The sequence below is a fragment of the Peromyscus maniculatus genome, chromosome 7 (assembly GCF_049852395.1).
Source record: "Peromyscus maniculatus bairdii isolate BWxNUB_F1_BW_parent chromosome 7, HU_Pman_BW_mat_3.1, whole genome shotgun sequence".
Taxonomy (NCBI): domain Eukaryota; kingdom Metazoa; phylum Chordata; class Mammalia; order Rodentia; family Cricetidae; genus Peromyscus; species Peromyscus maniculatus.
The window spans coordinates 75,638,981-75,652,085 of record NC_134858.1 but is presented as its reverse complement, the minus strand read 5'-3'; the positions used below and the strand labels follow the sequence as shown (position 1 = coordinate 75,652,085).

The 13,105-nt window shown below is 44.1% G+C and overlaps 1 protein-coding gene across 2 annotated transcripts in view; it reads left to right on the top strand.

Annotated features, from left to right (window-relative positions):
* Window positions 1-12,064, top strand: part of Fbxo9 (F-box protein 9) — a 32,702-nt gene extending 20,638 nt beyond the window's left edge. For both annotated transcript variants that reach the window (XM_076575437.1, XM_015992549.3), the window contains exons 8-13: window positions 6,406-6,524; window positions 6,733-6,823; window positions 7,487-7,582; window positions 7,874-7,967; window positions 9,596-9,747; window positions 11,510-12,064. In XM_076575437.1, coding sequence (XP_076431552.1) covers window positions 6,406-6,524; window positions 6,733-6,823; window positions 7,487-7,582; window positions 7,874-7,967; window positions 9,596-9,747; window positions 11,510-11,618 — 661 coding nt within the window. In that variant the 3' untranslated portion in view covers window positions 11,619-12,064. The remainder of the gene's footprint in view (window positions 1-6,405; window positions 6,525-6,732; window positions 6,824-7,486; window positions 7,583-7,873; window positions 7,968-9,595; window positions 9,748-11,509) is intronic.
* The last annotated feature ends 1,041 nt before the right edge of the window (window positions 12,065-13,105 follow it).

The window sequence follows — 13,105 nt, the reverse complement described above, 5'->3', positions numbered from 1 at the left end:
TGTGTTCACATGTTTTTTTAGCCACACATGAGCCTATGCAATCACAGGCCTGAAGTTGAATAAGGAGTCTTCCTCCATCATTTTCGACCTTGCATATTGAGACAGGGTCAGTCTAGAACATAGAACTACCAGAGGGTTTTTTTTTTAACTGACAGAAAAAAAAAGTGTGTATTTATTGTTTACAGTGTGATGTTTTAAAATATATTTGCACTGTGGGATGTAGTTCACAACCACCTGTAGCTTCAGCTCTGAGATCTGATGCCCTTCTGAGAGATCAGAAGCCTTCAGGCTTCTGAGGGCACCAATACACACCTGGTACACACACACACACACACACACACACACACACACACACACACACACACACACTCACTCACAGTCTCTCTGTCTCCCTGTCTCTCTCTCTCACACATGCATACACAAATAAATGTAAATGCTTCAAAATCTTTTTTTAAAAAGGTACCCAGTAGTAGGGTTGCTAGATCATATGGTTATATTTTTAATATTTTGAGCCTCTGTATCATTTTCAGTAATGGCTGTACTGGTGTACATTCTTACCAATAGTTAGAGTCCCTTTCTCCCCACAGTTGCCACCTTTTGCCATTTTTTCCTTATTTCAGAATCTAACAAGAGTCAAAGTGATAGTTTAACATGAGTTTTTAAAATGGTTTTTAGTATATCATTTATTTGTGTGCTTGTATGTTGTGGATGTCCGTACCACAGCATGAATGGAAGTCAGAGGTCAATTTCCCAGAGTCAGTCCTCTGTCCAGGCATCTGTCTTTTAGTTGGAAAGTTAATCCTCTTGTATTCAAGGTAACTATCGATATGGGAGGGTTTATTGTTGTCATTGTTTTCTAGTTACTCTGGAGGTCCCCTCCCCTCTCCTGTCTTCTTTTGTGGTGAGGTGATTTTGCCTAGTAGCATGTTTTTATTTTCAGTGTATCTATTACAGGTTTGTATTTGCATTTACCATGAAAGCTACAAAAATCATCTTAATAAATTATTTGAAGCTGATAACAGTTTACACACACACACACACACACACACACACACACACACACACACACACAAACACCCCTTCAGACTTTGATTCTACCCCTCCTATATTTGAATTCTTAAAAAAAGAGAGAGAGAGAATTATTTCATGTGTTTTGCCTACATGCATGTCTGAACCATATATGTGCCTAATGCCTGAAGAGGCCAGAAGAGGGCATTGGATCCCCTAGAACTGGAGTTACAGATGCTTGTGAGCTGCCATGTGTGTGCTGGGAACTGAATCCAGATCCTCTGCACGAGCAGCCAGTACTCTTAGCCCCTTTATTTAAATTCTTGATGTTGGTAGTTTACATTTTTATTTAAGCTTGAGGTATTTGTGTTATTTATCAGTACTGTTTTCTTTCATCTTAGGAAACTCCTTCTGGTATTTCCTGACATAGGTATGATGGTGATAACTTTGGGGCAGCTTGTTTCTCTGGAAACAGCTTTATCTTCCTCATGTCTGAAGGGCAGTTCCAATGGGAACAGAACTGTTTGTTTCTAAGAGTTTGTTGATTTGTTTTGGGTTTTGAGGCAAGGTAGCCCTGTTTGGCCAGGTACTGACTGGGTAGCCCAGGAGGCCTCAAATGCAAAACAGTCCTCCTGACTCAGCCTCCCAGTCCTAGTTTTATAAGCATGCACCTAAATTTATTTTTTTAGCTAATGCATAAAAAGGTAAAACATTTCTGTATTAATGGTACTGTATAATGTGTGATATATATATATATTGCATAATGTATAATCACATTAAGCATATTTACTTCCGTTTTTTGTACTAGGCAAGCACTCTTTATAAAACTACATCTTAGCACTGTTATTGAGACTAGGCCTTGCTACATAGCTCAGGATGGCCATGAACTCACTATATAGCTCAGGTTGTCTTCTCATCCAGAATCCCTATGCTTCAGCCTCTGGAGTGCTAGGATTACAGACGTATGGCGCCATATCTGGCCTATTTCTTTCTTCATGGTGGCAGTTCAGAATCCGTGTACTTTTTCAAACTACACAGCACACTGACATTTATGCCCACTCCTGTGTTAGAGCACTGGCGCTTCCTGCCCTAATGTGACTTAGTGCCGTTGACAAGCCCCTCCCCTGCCATCCCCTTCACTCCTCTTCCCCATGACCTAAGCAGATAGACGCTGATGCGCTCTCATCTTTAATAGATCCTGCATAACGAGAGAGATAGGTGGCAGTTGTCACTGGCATTTCACATAACTTAATGATCTGTAGTTCCATCCCAGTTGATACAAATTGGAGGATTTTACTCTTTTTAAGTCCAAATAGTATTGCAGTGTGTGTATTCGCTGTCGTTTTTAAAGGCATCCTCCTTTCTAGTTGTTATCTATTGTGATAGTGCTGCAGTGAAGTGGGGCGTAGATGTCTCTAACACATTGACTTCACTTCCTTTGCATGCCTCCCCACTGCTGGGATTGCTGCAGCATGTGGCAGCCCTGTTTTCATCTTTGGAGGAACCTGTATGGCTGTACTAATTAATGTTCTTAGAGACATTGTTAGTGGAGTATGTGATACCAATGTTGTGTTTACCTTTCCCTGCTGATCAGTGGTACAGAACATTTTTGTCATGTCCCTGTTCATCCTCAAAATACCTATTTTTGAGAAGTGTCTGTTTAGATTCATTGCTCATGTTTTAATTAGGTTATTGGTGGGTTTTTGTTTTGTTTTGTTTTTTGTTTGTTTTTTTTTTGTTTTGTTTTGTTTTGTTTTTTGCTATTGAGTATTTAGAGTTTCTTATAAATGACTTATAAATGTCAACTCTGTCAGGTGCATATTCTCCCATTCTGTTGGTTATCTCTGCATGCTGTTAGATGTTTACTTTGCTGTGCAAAAAGAAGCCTTTTAAATTATTATTTTTAATTATGAGTTTCGTGTGTACATGTATACAGGCATGCATTTGCCATGCATGTGCAAACCAGAGACAACTCACAGAATCAGCATTCTCCCCCACCATCTGGGTCCCGGGGACCAAACTCAGTCCTCAGTTTTGGCAGTAAGTGCTGATCCCTGCTGAGCCATCTCGTCGACCCAGAAAGAAACCTTATTTTGAAGTAATTTCATCTCCTTTTGTTTTCGTTTCCTGTACTTCTTGGAAGGCTATGGGCTTTGGCTCTGGTTAGAAGGGAGCTTAAATGTATAACATCTCTGTGATTGATTTCTTTGGCTCTGGTTGATGTTAGTAATGTCTCCGAGTGCCTGAATAGTCTAGACTACAGTGATTCATACAGGAATTATATAACTTTACAATGGCCACAGACTTCCAGAGACTCATGTGTCTTCAAGCTCCATTGGGATCTATGGTAGCATCTACCATAGTCTCGATTGTATGAGATGTCAAGAGGACTATCCTTAGGTCCTTCATGACAAGCACAAGTAATACCAAGGACTGTGATGCCCACAGCTATGGTCCCTGACCTGTAGGATTTGAAAAAGACCTTGTCACAACTCTTGGGATAAATGGGGGAAATGCCTGGACTTCTGTGCCAGTGGCCAGTTTTGGGAGCCATGTGGTAGGGTGTCACCTTGCCTAGCTCCCATGTGATAAAAACCAAATTGATGGTGGTGTCTGTGGCATCAGTAACACCAGAAGTTACAGGATGCAAAGGGCATCTTCTCTGTCATGGACAGTTGTGGGTGGCTCTGGGACTTGGACCTCTGACAGCCGCTTTTCAGGAGCTATGGGAACCCGGTCTCAAATGACAGGTACAAGTGACCTTTTGGTGCCAGCAACTGTGGTCCCTGTACACAGACCTTGTGGGGCAGGTGTAGGGAAGAGTTGGGTTTGTGATGCTTGTGTCCGCACTCTTGGGGATCCTGGATGTGGTGGCCTGTGGGTTGAGTGTCCATGGTTCAGGGGCTTGTGGTTTTGGTATCTGTTGGCTGCAGGGTGTGGATAAAATGTCCCTAGGCCCTGTGGGGCAAGCGTCGGTAGTCAGAGTCTTGGACTGCAGGACATGAGTAAGATAGGCTGGGTACTGTGGTACTAAGGCTGTGGACTGGGGAGGAGGCCTTTCCTAGTCTTCTCTGGGGAGGCGTGTGCATGTGACAGATTTGGGGTGCTAAGAGCTGGGTTTCTAGAGCTATGGGCATAGATGGACCTGTGGTGGTGTCTGTCACGGACAATAGGTGAGGAAAACAACTTCAAAGGTTTATTCGGGTGATGGTGTCAGAGGTTTTAGCTTTGCTCTGTTGGCTCAGTTGCCTCGGGGCCTGCAGCAAGGCAGATCATAATGGTTTGGAATATTGGCCCAGGCTGCTGTTGACCTGATGGTAGCTGGTAAGAAAGGATAGGAAGAAACCAGCGTCCTCTTAATCCTTTCAAGGGCATGCTGTAATGCCCTGGAATACAACAATGGCTTCTACCTCCTAACACAGTCTTCTGTCCCCTCCCAGGAGCCCTATAATCTGAGGGTCAAGCTGTAAACACACAGGCCTTTGGGAAACCTAGGGTGGAAGTGGATCAGGTTTCTTCCCAGGTTCTGAGAGACAGTGGTGGTGGATGATGCTGGGTTTTGGCGCTCACAGCTAGCTAGTCTCAAGGTAACAGGCTGGAGAAGAAACCTTGCCCATTCCCGCAGAGTGCGGATGGCACCAGGTGGTGGAACTCTGGTAGTATTTGTAGAGCTGCTTGAAGTGGCAAGGACCTTCCCACCTTCTGGTGGACAGACACGGGTAAAGCTGGGCCCGTATCAGCAGCTCCCCAAGAAAGGGAGCCAAAGGGGCACCTTCCCAGATTCCCCAGGGAAATGCAGGTGGGACTCCAGCTTGTGGCAGTGCCATCTAGTGATCTGAATATGCTGACTGGCCATGAGGCCTCAAGCCCAAGGCTTCTGCCGGCACCAGAAGAGGTTCTGCTAGCCCCTAAGGCTGAAGCGTATCCAACATTGGCTGCTGTTGGAGCAGCTTGGATTCGGCCGTTAGGGAATGTGAGTCTCCTCATGGAGCAGGGCGGACACTCCTAGACCAGCCAGCTCCTGGAACTGTGATGAAAACCCCTGTATATAGTTTAGCATGCGCAAGCCCTTGGGTTCAATCCCCAGCCTCACCCCCGGGCGTGAGACAGTTAGAGCTGCCAGCCTGCTCTTGAGCTGCTCTTGCCAGCACTGAGCCACTTTCCTTTTCCTGGCAGCGCAAGGACAACCTGTCCCCAGCAGCCGGCCCTGAAAACCTGTCCCCGGCAGCCGGCCCTGAAAACCTGTCCCCAGCACCTGGCCCTGAAAACCTGTCCCCAGCACCTGGCCCTGAAAACCTGTCCCCGGCAGCCGGCCCTGAAAACCTGTCCCCAGCAGCCGGCCCTGAAAACCTGTCCCCGGCAGCCGGCCCTGAAAACCTGTCCCCAGCATTCGGCCCTGAAAACCTGTCCCCGGCAGCCGCACCGGAACTGCAGTTCTTTCACCTCCACGTTACCCTTCTGTTCAGAGCGCTTGCCACCAGCTGGCTGTTTGCAGAGCTCTCCCCCAGCCCGCAGTGGAATGCAGTCTCCCTTTGCTGTTGGATTCTCTGTGGCAGTCCTGACAGGGGCGCTCTCCAGCTCTCTTGGGTCCTTCATCTCTGCTTAGCAGTTATTTTTCCTTCAGGGTTTCGAATGGGTCACCCCAGACCCCTGACCTTTAGTAGAAGTTCCTGTTGGAAGACTGTTGCTAGGCACATTGGGACTTCCCTTTGTCATATTTTGGTTGTATTTGATTAAGATCCTTTGTTCTTCTTGATTCCTGGGTATTTGTTTTTTTCTGGGTTTGGGAAGTTTCTGTTACTTCTTTAAATCAGCTTTCTGTCCCTTTATCATCCTTTGTTGTTTTGACTGCTTTGTTGATGCTGTCTCAGATTCTGTCACCCTTCTTTATTCCATTTCTCTCAGAGCTGTCCTTAGAAAGCATAGTCGTGCTCCAAGTTTCTAGTGGCATGCATCTCTTGGGAATCGGCACTCTCCTGCTAGAGGCTTCCTCCTCTTCCTTGCTCAGCTTGCTCACCTCTGCAGCCTGTGCTCCTGCTCTTTGCGGAGCCCATCATTCACACTTCATCCCAAAACTTGCATGGACCACCTGCCAGGATAGTCTTCCTGTCCCTGTGGTCACCCTGTCCAGAGGGCCAGTTTCTTGAACAGTGTCATTCCTATCTAACTACTTCTGTGGTTGAATTTTACACTGAGCACTTGACCGGAATATTTCCTCTCACCAGTCAACAAAAGGTCTGCACCCCATCTGTCAGTCTATGCCTACCCCTTGAGACAGTATCTAATGGTGCTCAACAAATAACTGTTGAATTCAAAAGAAATACACGGTAGTCAGAATATTCACTGCTTCTAAGGACTTAGCTTTTACACTTACCGGTGATATACTTTCTTACCTAGAGACCCTGAAATATGGCGTCTGGCTTGCTTGAAAGTGTGGGGCAGAAGCTGTATGAAACTTGTCCCATACTCGTCCTGGAGAGAGATGTTTTTAGAACGGCCTCGTGTTCGCTTTGATGGTAAGTTGGATTCAAGAACTCAGGAGAAATCATGGTATGTAGTGCTAATTTTGATAAAACAAAGTTTTTATTTTCTGTAATGGACCTAAGTGCATATAAGCATAATTAAAAGAAACAACACTATGTTATATGATTCTGACTTAAATTGTATGCATGTACTTTTTTTATGTATGTATGTACCTTTAAAACAACTGTTTATTTTTTCTAGGTGTGTACATCAGTAAAACCACATATATCCGCCAGGGAGAGCAGTCTCTGGATGGTTTCTATAGAGCCTGGCACCAAGTGGAATACTACAGGTACAGCTGTTGTAAAATGAGTGAGTGGAGAACTCTCTCAAGTATTAGCTCCTTAGTTATTCTGTCTGTTTTCTATTGCTTATGATTTATCCACAAGATGATCCTCAGTATTTTTATCCAGTATTATGACAGGAACTGCATTCTAAAACCAAAAGATTAACATAAATGTTATAATCCCTCCAGCCCCTAGTTACAGTCCAGAGCCCTTTTTGTCTGTTACGATTATAACATGTAAGGCTTGTCCCAGCCTTAGTGCTTACCACATGTGACCGCTGCTGAGAATAAGGAGAATAGTGCTGGTCATTGTATATTAATTATTGGGTCTCACTTTGTCAGGCGTTAATTAGTGCCTCAGGAAAACATGGAACTTTAAGAGAAGAGCCAAGTTTAATGTTTGTTCAGTGAGTAAAACGAAAAGGTCAGCAGAGCCCCAGGGAAGTTTGTAGAATGCCTTCGTTCTCCTGTAGACTGACTTGTCCTGTGTGCTCTCCTGTCTCAGCGGTGCTTTGCTGATGGTATTTCAGTCTGGTCCAGAGAAAACAGCAGAAAACCCCAGTTCTTATATGCACTTATATTCACAGCTATGACCAAGTGTGGGTCCTGCAAACTAAGGGCATATTTTATATTGTGTGTGTGGTGTTTGGTGTTTTTTCTTTTATGTAGGTACATAAGATTCTTTCCTGATGGCCATGTGATGATGTTGACAACCCCCGAGGAGCCTCAGTCCATTGTTCCCCGTTTAAGAACTAGGAACACCAGGTAGTGTTTTTACATAGCTTTCTAGCCAGTCCGTATTTTCAGATTTAACCTAAGGCAGTGCTCCTCTTAATAATGCATGACTTAAAAAGCAGGCACAGCGCTGGGGGAATCAGTCTCCAGAAGCCTTTCCCTGGGCAGCCTGTATAATAGCTTTGGGGCTTTGGAGGAAAAGTTCATTCTCATTCTAGTAACCCTTTGCAGATTCCTGAGTAAGTGGTGGTGTAACTCAGTTTTTTAGATTACTCCAGTAAGTATAACTGATTGATTTAAGGTACATTTATTATTTCTTAGAACGGATGCAATTCTGCTGGGTCATTATCGCTTGTCACAAGATGCAGACAATCAGACCAAAGTATTTGCTGTAATAACTAAGAAAAAAGAAGACGTGAGTATGCACCGTGGAACTGGGGGTGTTCATGTTCTACAGCCCATCCATCCATATGTTCTCAGCTAGAAAGAAAGCAGAGATACTCTGGCATAAGATCTGTGCTGACCTCTAACAGATCTACCAGAACTGGGGTTTTCTGCTGTTTTCTCTGGAACAGTGTGTTGGTCTTCTTTCCAGAAAACTGTTCTAGGATTCTTATGCACAGGAATGTGGGGCCAGGATCCCTCATCTGACTCTCGTGTCTTAACCAGGTCGTGCGACTTCCTGTGCTGCCTGCACAGACCGCTCTTGCCAGGAGACTAGAGAGAGAGCAGTTTTTGGAAAAAAGCTGCCCACTTCTGCTTTTGTGCAGAACTCTGATTATTAATATATGTCACAGTCTGCAGCGCTCTAAATTCTTGGCAGATTGAAGCGCAAATGTTTTCACAACTTTCTCTAAATTCCTTTGTCCCTCCTGGTTAGGAGGCATAGTGCACACCGGTCACCTCCCTTGTGAGGTAGCTGAAGCAAGTACTTTTGTGTCGTCTATCTGAGGGGTCATTCTTGCGGGGTCCTTCTCTCTTCCTGCTGTCATATAGTGAGACAGTGCAGGGGTACGTCTGTGAGGCCACCATCTTGTGACCACCACCCCTGGCTCCCCTGCCTCCTTCGATAGGCTCCTGGAATGTTGTGGTGCAACAGGCTGAGGAACAGAGATAATTACTTTGACTGTGATTACGCATTTCCTCAAGTCAACATTAGGTTTTTTTCTAATAAAAGTATTTAGGATTTCCCATGTGGCGTGTCAGTATCCTTTTATAATGAAACCAGTCACATTGTTCACAATTTACAAAAGTGTTATTAGAATCAAATTCATCACATCTGTTTACCTGTGGACTATTTTATTGTTGTAAGATGAGCGTGTAACCGTGACTGGCCTGGAACTCACTGTGTAGATCAAGCAGTCCTCAAACTCCAGAGATCTGCTTGTCTCTGCCCAGTACTGGATTAAAGGTGTGTGCCACCATTGCCTCTCTCCATGCTTTCTTTGGCAGCCTTCACCAATTTATCACTTTCTTCTTTTAAAAAAGTTGTGTTTTTTTTTTTTTTTTTTTTTTTTTTTTTTATTGTATGTGTATTGATACTTTGACTGCATGCCTGTCCATGCACCATGTGTGTGCCTGGTAGCTGCAGAGGCTAGAAGAGGCATTGAATCCCCTGGGACTGGAGCTGTGGACAGTTGAGAGCTGCTGTGTGGGTGGGTGCTGGGAATTGAACCCAGATCTTCTGCAAGAGGAGCCAGTGCACCTAACTGCCACGCCATCTCTCCAGTCCTTAAAAAGTGTTTTAAAGGAAATATTTCCTAAGAGAAGAAACTATTAGGTTGGAGATAAAAGTTTTATTTCTGAAACTGTTGGGTAACTTGTTTAATCTCCCTGGATCCTCATTTCTTCAGCCATATGTTTAACACATGAGTTACTGTGGTGGTGGGGAACAAACCTGGTATGTTCCTTACTGCTTTTTCAAGATGTGCATGTGATACTCATGCAGTCTGCAGTGTGTAACTGTTAAGTTACTTGTAGTGTGACGCTTACATCGTATTCCTATACACAGTTATCGTAGCTCACGAATCTTTTCTGTTACAGAAACCACTTGACTATAAATACAGATATTTTCGTCGTGTTCCTGTGCAAGAAGCAGATCATAGTTTTCATGTGGGGCTGCAGCTGTGTTCCAGTGGCCACCAGAGGTTCAACAAACTCATCTGGATCCATCACTCTTGTCACATCACTTACAAGTAGGTGAATGCAGTACAGGATGCCGAGATTAGGGGCTGGAGAGATGGCTCAGCAGTTAAGGCCACTGCTGATTCCCCAAGGACCCAAATTCAGTCCTCAGCACCCATATGGCAGTTTATAGCTGTCTGTAATTTCATTCCCAGGGGATCTGATGCCTTCTTCTGACCTCCACTGGTGCAAGACACACATGTGGTATACAACATATGCAGGCAAAATAACCATACACATAAGAGAACATTTTAAAATAAAGTAAAAAAAAATGACAAGACTACCATAAAGTATACTTTATATCCAGCTTGAGAAGCTTGATATGTTTGGATTTCTTCAGTATCTTGTTACAAAGTAAAAACCACAGTGTAAAACTATATGAACCAGAAAAGCAAACACACAGACCAAAAAGAGGCTCAAAGGTAAAAAGTGGACCGTGAGTGAGGAAATAGAGCCCTGCCTCTCCTTCCCAGTCAGTATTACCACTTCAGAAGTGAGAGTCTGAAGGACCAAGCATGAGTACTCACACCTACTCAGTAAGGACGGGACATTCCATCAGCAGAACTCAGGTCTCTGAAGGCTGTGAACGAGATGCTTATTCATGGACACACTCTAGGCACTTTTCAAAAGGGTATTTTCCACAGATGGTGAATGATTTTAAAAATTATACTTAGAAAATTATGTCTGTTTTTAAAATGGTGCTCAGTGTAACCAGTGCCAAATGGCTTGGGTAGATGATTCCTGTTTAAAACTCTTAATTCTGTGAGAACAGGTTTAGTCTGATTAGGTAATTATTTAAGACTATCAAAAAGGAGCAGTACAGAAATAAGAAAAACTTTAGAAGACAGCAGAGAGGTGAAATACCAGGTCATGTGACTGCCCGAGTTAACGGTGGCGGGCTTGAAAGAAGATTGATGTTCTGGGGCTCTCCATGCAGGTTGAATCCAGAATTCTGAGAGAGAAGTTTTGAGGTAGGCTCCCATTAATGTGTTCTGTGGTCTTGACCATGCAAGGTCAATGTTCTCCATCCTATGGCCACCTTGTGAATGACTTCGGTGCTCATTTGGAGGCTCCGCCCACCAAGATGGGCAGAGTGTCCCTCACATTCCAATCTTTCCCTTCTCGATTCAGTCTGTGAACTGATGCAGATGGTTTCCTACCTTTCAAAGTAAACCCCATAAGTAGAGGGAAGCCAGGAAGTGGTTACCACAGTTTATACTTGCCCCAGTAGGAAGTGAGAACCCCTCTTCAGGAGGGAAGTGCTTTGTAACTGCTTGTGACCACAATCTTGTAATAGTCAAAGGTCACTTGATTTTCTGCCTCAGTTGATTTCTCTTCGGGGTGTATAATGTGGCTGTGACAACATATTAGTGGCCCTGAGCATGCGCACACTTAGGATTTTGCCGTTGATCCAATACTAAGTCATTCTGTTGTGATAATAGGATTTCTTTTGAAACAGTTTAACAAGGGCTGCAGATTTGTCTGTGGCCTTTGACTTGGAAATTCTCTTAGGAATGTGTAGAGGGTCATAATACACATTACTTTAGTTGCCAAATATCAAGCAATCTCACTTTCTAAAAGAATAATTATTTAGTAAGTTATGATACAAGCAGGTGTTGTTGTGCAGCCAATAAGAATGGTTTCTGGAGGAAGTTCTTAAATGTTTTACAATGTGCCTCCATTGTTTAGACTTTAAACTCACCCTGTACAAGCATGCAGGGGTTTCAGATAAATTGGGATTTCCTCATTTGGCGGTTTTGTATTTGTTTCTAGATCAACTGGAGAGACTGCAGTCAGCGCTTTTGAGATCGACAAGATGTACACCCCCTTGTTCTTCGCCAGAGTCAGGAGCTACACTGCCTTCTCTGAAAGGCCTCTGTAGAGCCTCGCCAGCACGCCACTGCTGCATGAGCAGAAGCAGAGCGTGCCCGAATGCCTAAGTTAAATGTACATACATGGAGTTGGAACTTATCTTAAGTTGTTGGAATTCCTTTACGAAGAGTATAAATTATTTTTTTTATTTAAAGGGGTAGTTGATTCCTGGGGTAATTTGTTTTGAAATTAGAAGTTGTTAAGTACACTTATGTTGTAGTAAACCTAAAAGTGGGGTTTAAATCATGTTTTCAAGCAGGTTTCTGAGCAGATCTGTCACGTATGCTGCCTTGTGCCTGAACATCCTCATCCTCACGTATGTCAGGGAGCACACTGGATAGTATTTATTCCCGCATGACATAGTGTCTTCGCATCAGACTCAAAATGTAAAACCTGTTCTGGATTTGTTTGAAACTGTTCAATAAAGATCATCAATAAATGTGTCTTTCAAGGAGATACACGTGGATGGCCTTTAAAGATGTGAGAGTACAGCTGGGCGGTGTGGTAGCCCAGGCCTTTAATCCCAGCACTCGGGAGGCAGAGCCAGGTGGATCTCTGTGAGTTCGAGGCCAGCCTGGGCTACCAAGTGAGTTCCAGGAAAGGCGCAAAGCTACACAGAGAAACCCTGTCTTGAAAAACCAAAAAAAAAAAAAAAAAAAAAAAAGATGTGAGAGTACTTAATAAACAGTCCTGGGACAGCCAGCAGGGCCTGAGAGTCACTGCCCAGTCACATTTAACCCCAGACCTTGGGGACTCTAATCTCAACCATGAGACCTACAAACGTGTAAGTGGCAGACTGTGACTCTTCCTCAGGCCTGGAATCAGCAAGCTCAACCAACTGACTCTAGGGTCCTTCTTCATAAATGACCATTTGACCGTCATTAAATCACGTACTGGGGAAATAAAGGGGCAAATATGGTCAGAGAGGAGAAATAAGATGCATGAACGAAACAGGAACAGCAGATTATAAAAAAGGAAGAAAACTTGGGAAGATTTTAAAAAAAAATTGTTATTAAATAATTGATTCTGGGAATTTCATATCATGCACCCCCCCCAATTCCACTCACCTCCCTGTCTCCCCACATTCTCCCCACACCCCTGCAGTGCCCCCTAAAACAAAACAAACAAACAAAAAAAAGCAAGCAAACAAACAAAAACAAGAACAGAACAAATAAACCCTCTTCGCTTCTCCATCTTTCCCACACCTCCTCCTTCGTCCTGGTGGCGTCGGGAGCTGTGGGGTGTCACACAGTATACCCCTTTGTCCCATCAGCTTTACTGGCAAATGTTCATTGCAGTGAGTCACTGGTCTGGTTCAAGGCCTCTGGTTTCTGGTTCACTATCATCACTGGATCCTCATCGGAACTCCTCTGGGATATCCTGCAGCCACCCAGAGTCATGGAGGTCCTGCTGGTATTGTTCAGCAGGACCAGTCGGTTCATGAGCTCCAGCGGGTCCTAGATGGGGTAGATGTTAGGGTGGCACAACCCAAGGGCC